The sequence below is a fragment of the Lathyrus oleraceus genome, chromosome 2 (genome assembly GCF_024323335.1).
Source record: "Lathyrus oleraceus cultivar Zhongwan6 chromosome 2, CAAS_Psat_ZW6_1.0, whole genome shotgun sequence".
Taxonomy (NCBI): domain Eukaryota; kingdom Viridiplantae; phylum Streptophyta; class Magnoliopsida; order Fabales; family Fabaceae; genus Lathyrus; species Lathyrus oleraceus.
The window spans coordinates 174,143,671-174,156,593 of NC_066580.1; the positions used below are offsets into that span (position 1 = coordinate 174,143,671).

General features: G+C 37.9%; 1 protein-coding gene across 1 annotated transcript; it reads left to right on the forward strand.

Annotated features, from left to right (window-relative positions):
* The first annotated feature begins 302 nt into the window (after nt 1-302).
* LOC127122487 (uncharacterized) lies at nt 303-863 on the forward strand. The gene has a single exon (XM_051052812.1). The coding sequence runs from the start codon at nt 303-305 to the stop codon at nt 861-863; it is 561 nt and encodes a 186-aa protein (XP_050908769.1).
* Nucleotides 864-12,923: the final 12,060 nt, after the last annotated feature.

Consider the following 12,923-nt stretch of genomic DNA (forward strand, 5'->3'; position numbering starts at 1 on the left):
CAGAATATGATATACAGTACACTACTCAGAAGGCCATTAAAGGAAGTGTTGTAGCTGATCATTTGGCTCATCAGGCAGTGGATGATTATCAGTCAATGAGTTTTGAATTCCCCGATGAAGACATTATGATTATTACCAAAGAACCTGGACAATATGACGGACCTGAACAAGGATCCCGATGGGCTATGGTTTTTGATAGAGCTTCTAATGCACTTGGTAATGGTGTTGGTGTTGTGATCATTTCCCCTGAAGATTGTCATACCCCGATTACTGCAAGACTTTGTTTCTATTGTACCAATAACATGGCTGAGTATGAGGCATGTATCCTGGGCATCAAAGCTGCCATTGATATGAAAATTCAGTTCCTGGACGTATATGGAGATTCAGCCCTGGTAGTGAGTCAGATTAAAGGAGATTGGGATACCAAGCATGAAAATCTTATTCCCTACAGAGAGCATGTGTTGTCTTTGATCCCACATTTTGAAGAGATTACCTTTGGACACATTCCACGAGGAGAGAATCAGTTGGCAGATGCATTAGCCACCATGGCATCCATGTTTGAGATTAGCTGGGATGATGAAGCTCCCAAGATTACTATTGATAGATTTGAGAAGCCTGCATACTGCAATGAGATTGATACTGAAGGAGGAGAGGAAAAGCCTTGGTTCTATGAAGTAAAAAGATATCTTGAAACTCAGGAGTTCCCTGAAGGGGCATCTGTCAAAGATAAGAAGTTTCTGAGGAGGTTTTCTGCTAAGTTCTTTTTGAGTAATGGAATTTTGTACAAACGCAATCATGATTCAACTTTGCTTCGTTGTGTGGATAAGAAGGAAGCAACAGAGATTATGGAAGACATGGCATGATGGGATTTTTGGCACTCATTCTAGTGGTCATACTATGACAAAGAAGATATTGAGAGCAGGATACTATTGGTCTACCATGGAAGCTGGCTGCTATCAACATTCCAGGACATGTCACAAGTGTCAAATCTATGCTGATAAAGTGCATATACCTCCGGCTCCATTAAATGTGTTGACTGCTCCTTGGCCTTTTGCCATGTGGGGCATTGATATGATTGGTGAGATCAAGCCTACTGCTTCTAATGGGCATCGTTTCATCCTAGTTGCTATTGATTACTTTACAAAGTGGGTAGAGGCAACCTCATTCGCATCTGTTACCAAGAATGTTGTGGCTCGATTCATTAAGAATAATCTCATATGTAGGTATGGCATCCCTGAAAGGATTATCACAGACAATGGCTCTAATCTGAACAATACCATGATTACTGATCTCTGCATGCAGTTCAAGATTAAGCATCACAACTCTTCTCCATATCGTCCGAAGATGAATGGGGCAGTAGAAGCTGCTAATAAGAACATTAAGAAGATTCTACAGAAGATGATTGTTACTTACAAGGATTGGCACGAGATGTTACCATTTGCTCTTCATGGTTATCGTACTACGATACGTACTTCAACAGGGGCAACCCCATTCTCCTTAGTCTATGGTATGGAAGCAGTTCTGCCCATTGAAGTTCAGATCCCTTCCTTAAGAATCATGAAGGATGCAGGCTTGGATGAAGATGAGTGGATTCAGACTCGACTCGACCAGATAAATTTGATTGATGAGAAGAGGTTGGCAGCTGTTTGTCATGGTCAGATGTACCAGAAATGGATGATCAAAGCTTTCAATAAGAAGGTTAAGCCAAAGGTATATCAGGCTGGTGACTTGGTAATCAAGCGTATCATACTACCACAGGGTGATCCTAGGGGCAAGTGGACTCCTACATATGAAGGACCATTTGTGGTCAAAAGAGTATTCTCAGGAGGTGCCATGATGCCTTACTACTATGGATGGTGAAGACTTTCCACAGCCTGTAAACGCAGACATAGTTAAAAAATACTACGTATAAAAAGAGACCCGCTAGGTTGACTGGCCTAGGCAAAAATAAGGGCATCCCGGCAAACCAAAAGGGTTCGGGCAAAAATTAGGGATATATATAAAAAAATGTACACCCGGCAAGTCGAAAACCTGAAAAGGCGGCTTGGGCAAAAAAGGGTATCCCGGTGGATTGAAAACCTAAAAGGGCAATCCAGGCAAAAGTTAGGGATTAAAGCGTATGACTATGTCTCGTTTGGATCACTCATGTAACTTCAACTGATGGTGCTACCTAAATCAAGTTCAAACAGATAAAGATCAATCCAATCGTTTCTGTCTCAACAGCAGAAGATGAGATATTTGAAGATAATGGCAATAGTAGAATTGAAACTCAATAGGATCATTTTTCGCATAGCTGTTTTCTTTGTTTTATAAAAAATTTACGACGGATTCCTCTTACTAGGATTTCTGTCTCCTTGTACAAACTTGCCTATGTATAGGTCACTTTGTGATATAAATAAAATTTCATCTTTGAATCCAGATTTACTTTTACTCTATTTACATAAGCGAAAACGTCCATTGGTTGTGTTTGAATGTATGTATGCTTTTGAATACGATTGATGTTTACCAAAAATGCATAAAATGCAGTAATAGTATTTACTAAGGACGAACGAGGGTAGTAGTTCAACGAAGCTTCGCCGGTTCATCCCCACTACAAATCCCCAGTAGAGCAAATCTATCTTTATAGATGCTTCGAATTACGTCTCCCCTTGAATTTATGTCCATCTCTTTTATCCTCAGTCGGGATACTCAGGAAGTTATTCCTTCAATAGAAGTACGACGAACGAATACGGGAAGTGACAAATACTATACTATCAAACAAGACGGGAACGAGTTCCTCATATTCTTCAGCAACGAATCGAGATTTATTTTCCCTAGCCAGTAGTTGTTATACAAAGATATCCGGACGCTTCAGGCCGCATGATTCATACATACATCATTTACATCATACCATGGCATATCCATAAGTGCATAATACATTTACTTAGATGCACCATGCCATGCATGCATACATATTGCATAAACTAACCTTTTCCTTGCAGGATGGTTATATACAGATAAAATACTATCAACAATTCATAACAGGTCAGAAACGATCTATACGAAGATCTAGTGCTGATACTTAATCATTACTCAAGGTGTCCTTGGATAGTAGGCAAACGGTCTATACGAAGATCTATTCCCTAGTCTAGGATGTTTTCAGGAGAGTTAATCCTGATACTCTTTTGTCCTCGGATAGTAGGCAAACGGTCTATACGAAGATCTATTCCCTAATCCAGGATATTTCCAGAAGAGATAATCATCACGAAGATTTATTTCTACTGGTTTATTCAAAAATTCAAAACAGTTCTGAGACGATCTATACGAAGGTCTAGTGCTGATACTTAATTCAGAAAGAAATCGCCACGAAGATTTGGTTCTGACACTTAAATTAAAAGTATGTTCTTAGATACGATTCAGAGACGGCCTATACGAAGACCTAGTACTGATATCCAGTATCAACATCAAGATGTTATCACCTCCTGATATTATGTATGGCATCTATAAGCCCATCTCCAGTTCTTCCAAGTGGCATCTTCAAGCCCACTTAAGCATATACAACCAGTCATCAGTGTTACTTTACGCACCGGGGAGTGCAAATTTTTGGGCTTTTGTGTTCAATCCCCTTCAACCTTCCAAGTCACAAATGGCACACAGGCCAATCTAACTCCTCAGGTTTCAGAAAATTGAACAGGGGCAGCTGTTGCACCCCAAAATTTGTCCTCTATTTTTAACTCTAACCAATTTTTTGTTTCACATTCATTTGCATCATCTTCATAGCATAACATTTTTTTTCTGTCTTAATATTAGCCGGAATAATTTCTCAGAATTTACAAACAGACTGGTCAAATTAACTCTTTAACTGTGCCTAAAATTAGTCAACGAAAAAATGTCAAGTTTAAGTTTGAAAATGTCGGTAACATTAATCTGCGGTTCACGTGGTTTAATTTTACATGCTAAAAATATTTTTACGACTATTTTTGGTCATATGTTGATAAGTCTGAGCAGTTTAAACGGTCAAAATTTTTATTTCAAAATCCGACCAAACGCTGTATTTTTCCGAGTCATTTATTTCGCGCTGATTATTTTGACGTGTTCATTTTATTTTTTCGAGCATTTTGGTGCCCGACTTTTTTTTTTTTTTTGAGTCTATTTATTTTTATATTGGGTCTAGAATAAATAAATAGGTTAATTAGTTTTTATTTTAATTTTAACTATTTTAATTATTTAACTTTATTCAGTTTTTAATTTAATATTGAGTTTCAAAATAAACTTAGGCCCATTATCATTAACCTAATTTGTTCCTATATATATTTACTAGCATGACTGATAGAGGGAGGCCAAGAGACAGAACAAAAAAGAGAAACTGAGAGTGGCTGATCTATACTATCGTACACACAGTTTGGTAATAGTTTATATATGATATATATTTTATCTATTTTGTTGATATATTTGTTACTGTGTTTCAAATACATGTTCATATGTGTGACTGTGTTATGTATTCCAGATACATGCGGTTTGGTTAAATATATCAGGATATCGCCGTTTTGCTTTTTTTTATGCACATAAGTATAACATGTATAATAATTTGGTTCATTGTATTATGTATTTGATGTGTTTGTTTTTATATAAGTTTTACATGTCTCATAATATATAATATAATATAATAATAATAAATTTTGTTGTTAATAAAAATACATACGGATCATATAATATATAATTTATAATATGTAACTAGTGTGTTAAATATATATATATTTCTATTTTATGTTATAATTTGATTATGTTTTCGGATCGGATCGTGTCAATACGCCGTTTTCACATATACGTGTATGAGGCGTGACATTTGTGTTATCCAATCCAGTTGCGATGATCGCAATTTTGCGCTAGCAACGCCGTTGTTTTTTTGTAATTCATTTTTTTTATACATCATATATTTAGATCTGCACATTTTTGTTCATAACTAACTACCCTGATTTTTCCTAAACCCTGACAATTTCGCCACAAACTCTAAATTTCAAACCTAAAACTTTAACCGTGTTATTTCCTCTAAACCATAAACCTTTTCTTAAACTTTAACAAACCTTATTATTATTTCCTATTTTCGCTCATATTTATGTTATTCATACACTATAACTGCTTCGCCCTTGTAATATTTTAAGTTTTAACTTGTAATATTTTCAGTTTTACTTTTCGCCATCTTTATTATGTAACTGCACCAAAGCGTTGTAATAATTAGGGTTTTATTTTCTGCCATTTATTTTCTGCCATTTTATTTTTCTGCCATTTATTTTTCTGCCATTTAAATTCCTGCCATTGATCCTATATTAACTGCGTGGTTTAGTAATGTGGGGCGTGAAAACCTACTAAATTAATTATTTAATATTTTTCTATAACCTTTATATTTTTGTAAATAAATAATAAATACTAACTATTTTAATAACTTTTTTTATTACTTACTTATAATAATAAATCCTTATATATTTTATAAATAAAATCTAATTGACCATTTTTCTAATTGAATAATAATAATAAACCTATTAATCTAATAATTTGATATTTTCTATAATCTTTATTTATTTTGTAAATAACTAACTTAATATTTTTCATATGACTCTTTTATTTCATAATTTGTACATTAATGTATTTTAAATTCTTTTATTATTACTAATTTATTTTAAACTCATATTTTCTAATAACTTCTAAAAAATCTAACTTGTTTAACCTAAAATAATTTCTTTTAAAATTCTAACCTTTTATTATCACTTTATTATTATTGTTATTTTATTATTGCTTTATTACCATTGTTTATTTATTATTTTATTATTATTTGCTTTTATCTATTCTATTTTTGCTTCATTACTTTCCTTATTTTAATTTTGTTTTATTTATAATATTAGAAACAATGTATAGGTTGTAAATTTATTCTTTCTCGCCTGATTATTATGTATCTGTCCCATAGCCATGTAATAGTTTAGGAATTTATTTTTCTTGCTTTTATTTTTGTAAATATTTATTGCGTGGTTAGTAATTTAGGGAGTGCAAAAAACTAACTGTAAATAATTGAACTTAGAAAATTAAATTCAAGACAAATATCTGAAAAATAACACTCACGCACGTAGGTCGATCTTTGATCGCCATCTGTACCTCCTAGGGTATTCCTCTTGGTTGCCTTCTTTAAATGGTCAAGTCCCTCGAAAATAGGGGTGTCTTAAGCAAAGTCCCTTCAAACAGAAAAATCATTAAGTCCCTATAAACTTAAAAGATCAAATCCCTACGAGATTGCCTATGATATAATGATCTTGTCCCTTCGGTAAATATGATGATAGTCCCTACGAGTTGCTAAAGACACCCTTTTTGTTGCCTTCATTGACCATACGATGACCCTACGCCCGTCCCTTAAACACATCCAAGGTAATGACTACCTATTCCTTAATAATAGGGACAGTCTTACCATTGAAAGAATATACGAGAACACGAAAGACTTAATCTAGGGTAGGTATCTCATAGTTACTTGCTCACACTTTTCATAATTACTTTTACACCTCACAATTTCTAAACTAGGCTTTGTATACACCCATACAAGGGTCATTACAAAGTACTTAAAGAAATTTTTCTAATCACACACTACACTCTTGCAAACAAACAAAGTGAGATAAGTAACTAAGAGCCCATGGATAACCATGGATATAAAGGGTGCTAATACCTTCCCTTTGTATAACCTACCCCCGAACTCAAAATCTTTTTAAGGTCTTTCCTGTTCTTTTATGTCCTTTCCTTTTGGATAAAATAAAAGTCGGTGGCGACTCTTGCTATCCGCAACATTTAACTAAAGTCAGTTCTCCCACCGTGTTACAGAACTGGCGACTCTGCTGGGGATTTAATAAAAGAGGGGTACCCTTAGGAATTAAATCACTTTATAATTGTTTGCCTTGTTTGCTTTATACTTATCTGTTGGGTGCTCTTATGTGTGAAAGACCCTAACCCGGATCTAGTGTACCTTAGGTAAATGGCAATAGACCAAGGAAACTGTACGGCGTATATCGATATGGTTGATCTGGTGGCCATAGTTAGTGTGACTTCTTGGTGGGTGCTTATGTTCCTTAAGCAAGTTGAGGATAATATGAGGCTGCTATATGTTGTCAATACACTAACTGACTTTTAGAACCCTAGTCATCCCATCTTGGCCTTTAGAAAGTAGTGAGATAACCGGCTTTGGTGAAGACTGAAGTTGGTTGATACTCGATACTACACTCATCGAGATCCTAAACTTTGAGGGTTTTGGTTGGCAAGTAAGTTGCCTACTGAACAACCACCCTTGTGAAGGATCAATGATTTTGAGATCCCTTAGAACCTGGTTACTTTTGTAGGACAGGATGAATCAACTAAACTTCAGGGGAGGGTACTTACCTTTAAACCTCATGCAAGCCTTCAAACCTAGGGCTATTGTGTGACTTGTTTGTGTGTGCCACATGTTTGTGGTTGAGCATAACATCATAGCATCATCATGCATTATAAGCATAGCATTTTCACTAACCATTTCAAGGACCAAAGGATTTATCTTTGTTCTTTGTTGCAGGTCATGGCTTCTGCTCGTAGGAATACTATCCGGATCAACTTTGTAGGAATACCTCCTAAGCTTAAGGAATTGGTCTCTCAAGTTTCTTTAAACTCCCAGTTCATCAAGAGGCATGGTCACCTACTGGATCTAGTCACTTTAGGGTTCAATGAAGACATGATGAGTGTCCTATTTCAGTTCTTTGACCCTAAACATCATTGCTTCACATTTCCCGACTATCAGCTGGTTCTTACAATGGAAGAGTTCTCCAAGCTTCTGGGTATACCTATTCTTGATCAGAAACCCTTCACAGGCTTGGAAAAAGAGCCTAAACCTGAAGTCATTGTTGCAGCCTTACATTTAAAGAAATCAGACATTGTCCTAGAAACAAGGAGTGGAGTTAAGGGTATTCTTGCTAAGGTATTGATGGAGAAAGCTCAAGTATTCCTGAAGGCTATGAGTTATGATGCTTTTGAGGAGATCTTAGCCCTATTGATTTATGGCTTAGTACTGTTCCCCAATCCAGACCAGTTCATAGACGTACACGCCATCAACATATTTCTGACTCGCAATCCAGTGCCTACATTACTTGGAGACATCTTACACTCTCTTCATACCCGTACTACGAAGGCACGAGGAACTCTGATGTGTTGCATACCTCTATTATCTAGGTGGTTTATTTCTCACCTTCCTCGATCAGTGATGAAGAATGAACAAGGGTTCAGGTGGTCCAAGAGGATTATGTCACTTTCTCATTCAGATATTCATTGGTGCTCTAGATCTATGGAGAATGTTACCATCATTGACCGTTGTGGGGAGTTCCCTAATGTGCCACTCCTTGGCATAAGAGGGGGCATTACCTACAACCCTTCTTTAGCTCTACGTCAGTTTGGTTACGCTCGGACTAATGGTCCTCATGACATGCTTATTCAGGGTATTGTGTTCGACTACGACAACGATCTTCAAGGTTACCGTCAAAGGTTCATACGAGCATGGGGTAAAGTGAACAAGGTTGACAGCAAGACTCTGGAACCCAAGTACACTATTCCTATGGAACCATATCTCAGATGGGTACGATTTCATGCTCAGACTCTTATGATGTCATATCCTGTTATCCTGCCAGTTACCATGGAGCCTGTTGCTGAAGGAGATACTTCTTACATCATTCTTCATCCAGACATGCCCACTGACATGGAAGAGTTACAGAGGTCCTGGATCCAGTTGAAGGAGCAAAGAGATACTTTTGAGACTCATTACAAGGCAAGTCAGGAAAGAATCCTGGAGCTAACAAAACAACTTCACGAGGAGCGGAATCTCAACTCATACCTCAACACAAAGAGGAAACGTCCATGGGAGACTTAAAACCCCATTTTTTGTATTCATTTCATTTTTATTGTAAGCCCAAGGGGCAAACAAGTTTATTACTAATAAAAGTTTACTTTTTGGTGGTTTAAACAAATTTAAATCCTACGGTCCTTGAAAATATTGCATAAGCATCTACATACCATATTATTGCATCACAGGTTTCTTATGAACAGGTATCTTATCTTCTCGCTGTTTACCTCAGCAGAAATGGCTCTTGAACAGACTGTCAAAGATCTCCAGGCTCAGAATGCACAATTCCAAGAGTTGATTTTGAACTTGTCCAAGGGGCAAAATGAGTTAAAGACATTGCTGGCTAAGAAGAAGAAGAAGACTAGAAGATCAGGAGGCCTTATCAATCTGGGAAGAAGATTCAGAGGCCCTATCAAGACAAAGGAACAGGTTGATGATTATGAGTCTGAGAATTCTGAGAAAGAGGGAGGTAGTCCCCATGATATTGTGGGAGATTCTGATTCTGAAGCAAATTATTATCATGATCCTAATGAAGATAAGTACAAGATACTGGTGGATAGAATGAATGCTATGGAGTCACAAAAATCTTCTGGGCTGGATTTTGAAGATCTGAGTTTAATATCTGGAGTGGTTATACCTATTGGTTTCAAGGTTCCTGCTTTTGTGGTGTATGATGGTGTCTCATGTCCCAAGCTGCATTTAAGATCCTATGTCCGGAGGATTCAACCACATACTGCTGATAAGAAGTTATGGATTCATTTCTTCCAAGAGAGCTTGTCTGGAGCTCAATTGGAATGGTACTATCAATTGGAGAGTGTCAATATCCGTGATTGGAATGATCTTGCTGAGGCCTTCTATAGGCAATACCAATACAATGCTGATTTAGCACCTACTCGCATGCAGCTACAAAGCATGTCAATGGGTGCTAAGGAGAATTTCAAGGAGTATGCCCAGAAATGGAGAGACCTGGCTGGCAGAGTTCAACCTCCTCTGACTGACAGGGAGCTAGTGGATATGTTTATGAGTACGCTGAATAGTCCTTTCTATAGTCACCTCATTGGAAGCTCATCATCTGGTTTCACTGAGCTGATAATGACTGGAGAGCATTAGGAAAGTGGTATAAGAAATGGTAAGATACAGGTGGGTGCCTCTTCTTCAAGCACTGCAAAGAAGCCCCCTAGTGGAAAGAAGGAGTCTAATGTTGTGTATGGTCAACCTGGCCGTAACAGAAGTCACCAATCCGTAGGAGCAGTTCACATTTCTAATCCTACTCCTGCAACACCAGAGCTACCACAGAGCAATCAACAGAAGCCTAGAAGACAATTCACCAAGATCAACATGTCACTGGCCCAAGCCTTGCAACACATGTTGAAAAGGGAACTCATTACTTTGAAGGACCCTCCTCAGAATCCTAATACTTCCTCTCCTCGGTACAATCCTAATGCACGATGCGCCTATCATTCTAATTGTCCGGGACATGACACCAACAATTGCTGGGTGCTGAAAAACAAGATTCAAGATATGATTGAAGCTGGGGAGATTGAATTTGACCCTCCTGGGACTCCAAATGTGATTACTGCTCCCATGCCCAATCATGAGAAGACTGTTAATGCTGTTGATGAAGTTTCATATGTTTCCTCAATAGCAGATGTGACTACTCCCTTATCTATTATCAAGAAGAAGCTGGTGCAGGCTGGATTCTTTCCAGGTTGCAACGAAGACTGTTTTTATTGTGCCTACAAACCTGATAGCTGCTGGAAGTTGAAAGATGGTATTCAACGCCTCATGGACAATTACACTATATTGTTTGAGAGAACTCCTTCTGTGGAAAGTATGTGTGAACACCTAACTCGAGGTAAGAAGTTTGAAGATGTGGATATGGTTGATAAAGTGCTAGTGAAGATTACCTCCAAAGGCCCTGTCAAGATCACTTCCAAGGGTCCTATCAAAATTACTGCTGAAGGCCTGGTGAAGACTGTTGCTGAAGTTAGAGTGCCTCCCATGATTATTACCACTCCTGGCCCTATTCCTTATACTTCTGATAAAGCTATACCCTGGAATTACGGTTCTGATGTTTATATCCATGGTGTTAAGCAGGAACCTTTGACTGATACGCCTGTTACTGATGATAACCTTGATGTTGATAATATTGCTGGATCTAGTAAGATCACCAGAAGTGGAAGAATTTTCTCTCCTCCAACTACCTCAAAAAATACAGTTCTTCCAACTACTACCTCCACTTCTGAGCCAAGTACTAATGCTCGAGGGAAAGGTCCTGTGGTTGAACCTGTGCAAGCTGAAGCACCGACTGCTGAAAATCTCTCTAAACAGATGGAAGAAGTGCTGAAGATCATTCGTAAGAGTGATTATGATATTGTTGACCAGTTGGGGCATACTCCCTCCAAAATTTCCATGTTGTCTTTGTTGTTGTGTTCTGAGGCTCATGCTAAAGCCTTGATCAAATTCTTAAGGACTGCTCATGTACCAAATGAAATTTTTGTGGATCAATTTGAAAATTGTGTTGCACATCTGACTTATGATAATGGGTTAGGTTTTTCTGATGCTGACTTAACTCCTGCCAAAAGAAACCATAACAGAGCTTTACATATCTCCATTGAATGTAGGGGCACTACCTTGTCTCATGTGTTGATAGACAATGGCTCTTCATTGAATGTACTTCCCAAAGAGGTTCTGAACAAGCTCAGTCCTGAAGATGCTGTGTTAAGATCAAGTAATATAGTGGTGAAAGCCTTTGATGGTTCAAGAAGAGTGGTGCATGGAGAAATAGATCTCCCGATCAAAGTAGGCTCTCAAGTCTTCGATTCTACCTTCTATGTAATGGATATTCGTCCTGCGTACTCTTGTTTGCTTGGGCGCCCCTGGATCCATGGGGCAGGTGCTGTGACCTCCACTCTACATCAGAAGTTGAGATATCCAGTGAAGGGTAAGATCGTAACTGTTTATGGAGAGGAAGAATATATGGTTAGTCATGTGAATACATTTAAGTATGTTGAAGTGGAAGGTGAATATGTTGAGACTCCTTGCCAGACATTTGAAGTAGTTCCTTGGGTCGTTCCTGCTACTGAAGCTCCTCCTGTGGTTAAAAGAGTTCCTGTGGTTACCAGAGTACCTCCTACAATGGCTTCCCTCAAAGATGCTAGAGTTGTGGTTGAAGAAGGTGGTTGCATTATTTGGGGTCAGCTTCCCGACATTCCTTACAAGTCTGACAAGTTGGTTTGGGTTTCACTGCAGAGTCCCAGAAGGCTGTTCGTCGTGCTCGTGCTGTTCGTATCACCAATCCAGGGAACATGAAAGATCAAATCAATGTTGTGGGTGACTATAATGAAGACTACAATCTGGATAACTGGATTTTTCCTACTGTGGGTGATGGGCTCAACAATTGGAAGACTGAAGACGTTATTCCTATCTCCTTTAGTCAGGAGTAAATACTATTACTGCGTTGTTATTTTAAGCCTTGTGCCTTACCCGGGGCACAATGGTATGCTTGTTTCGGGATGTCATTTCATTTGCATACTTCATTCAATAAAAATCAATGGACGTTTCGTTTTCGTAAATATTGGGCTCTTTGTTTTTCTTTTATTTTATTTTCATCAGCTATGTGTTCTTACACACACCCACATCACTAAAATGCAGATCCTCGTCCACTCTGGATCCTGTTGATAACAGTTCTACTATTGCCAATTATAATTTCGAGAATCCGATCTATCAAGCTGAAGATGGAAAGGATGAAGATTGTGAAGTACCTGTAGAGCTTGCTAGGTTATTACAACAAGAAGAGAAAGCTATACAGCCACATGAAGAGCCAATCGAAGTTGTGAATCTGGGAACTGAAGAAAACAGGAAAGAGGTCAAGATAGGAGCTGAATTAGAAGATGGTGTCAAGAGCAGATTAATTCAAATGTTACGTGATTATGTGGAAATCTTTGCTTGGTCCTATGAAGATATGCCAGGGTTGGATACGGACATTGTGGTTCACCGTTTACCGGTAAAAGAAGATTGTCGTCCAAAGAAGCAGAAGGTTCGTCGCATG

What these genes read in the sequence shown, in the direction of transcription:
- LOC127122487 (XM_051052812.1), top strand. Translation starts at nt 303, where the DNA reads ATGGCTGAGTATGAGGCATGTATCCTGGGCATCAAAGCTGCCATTGAT.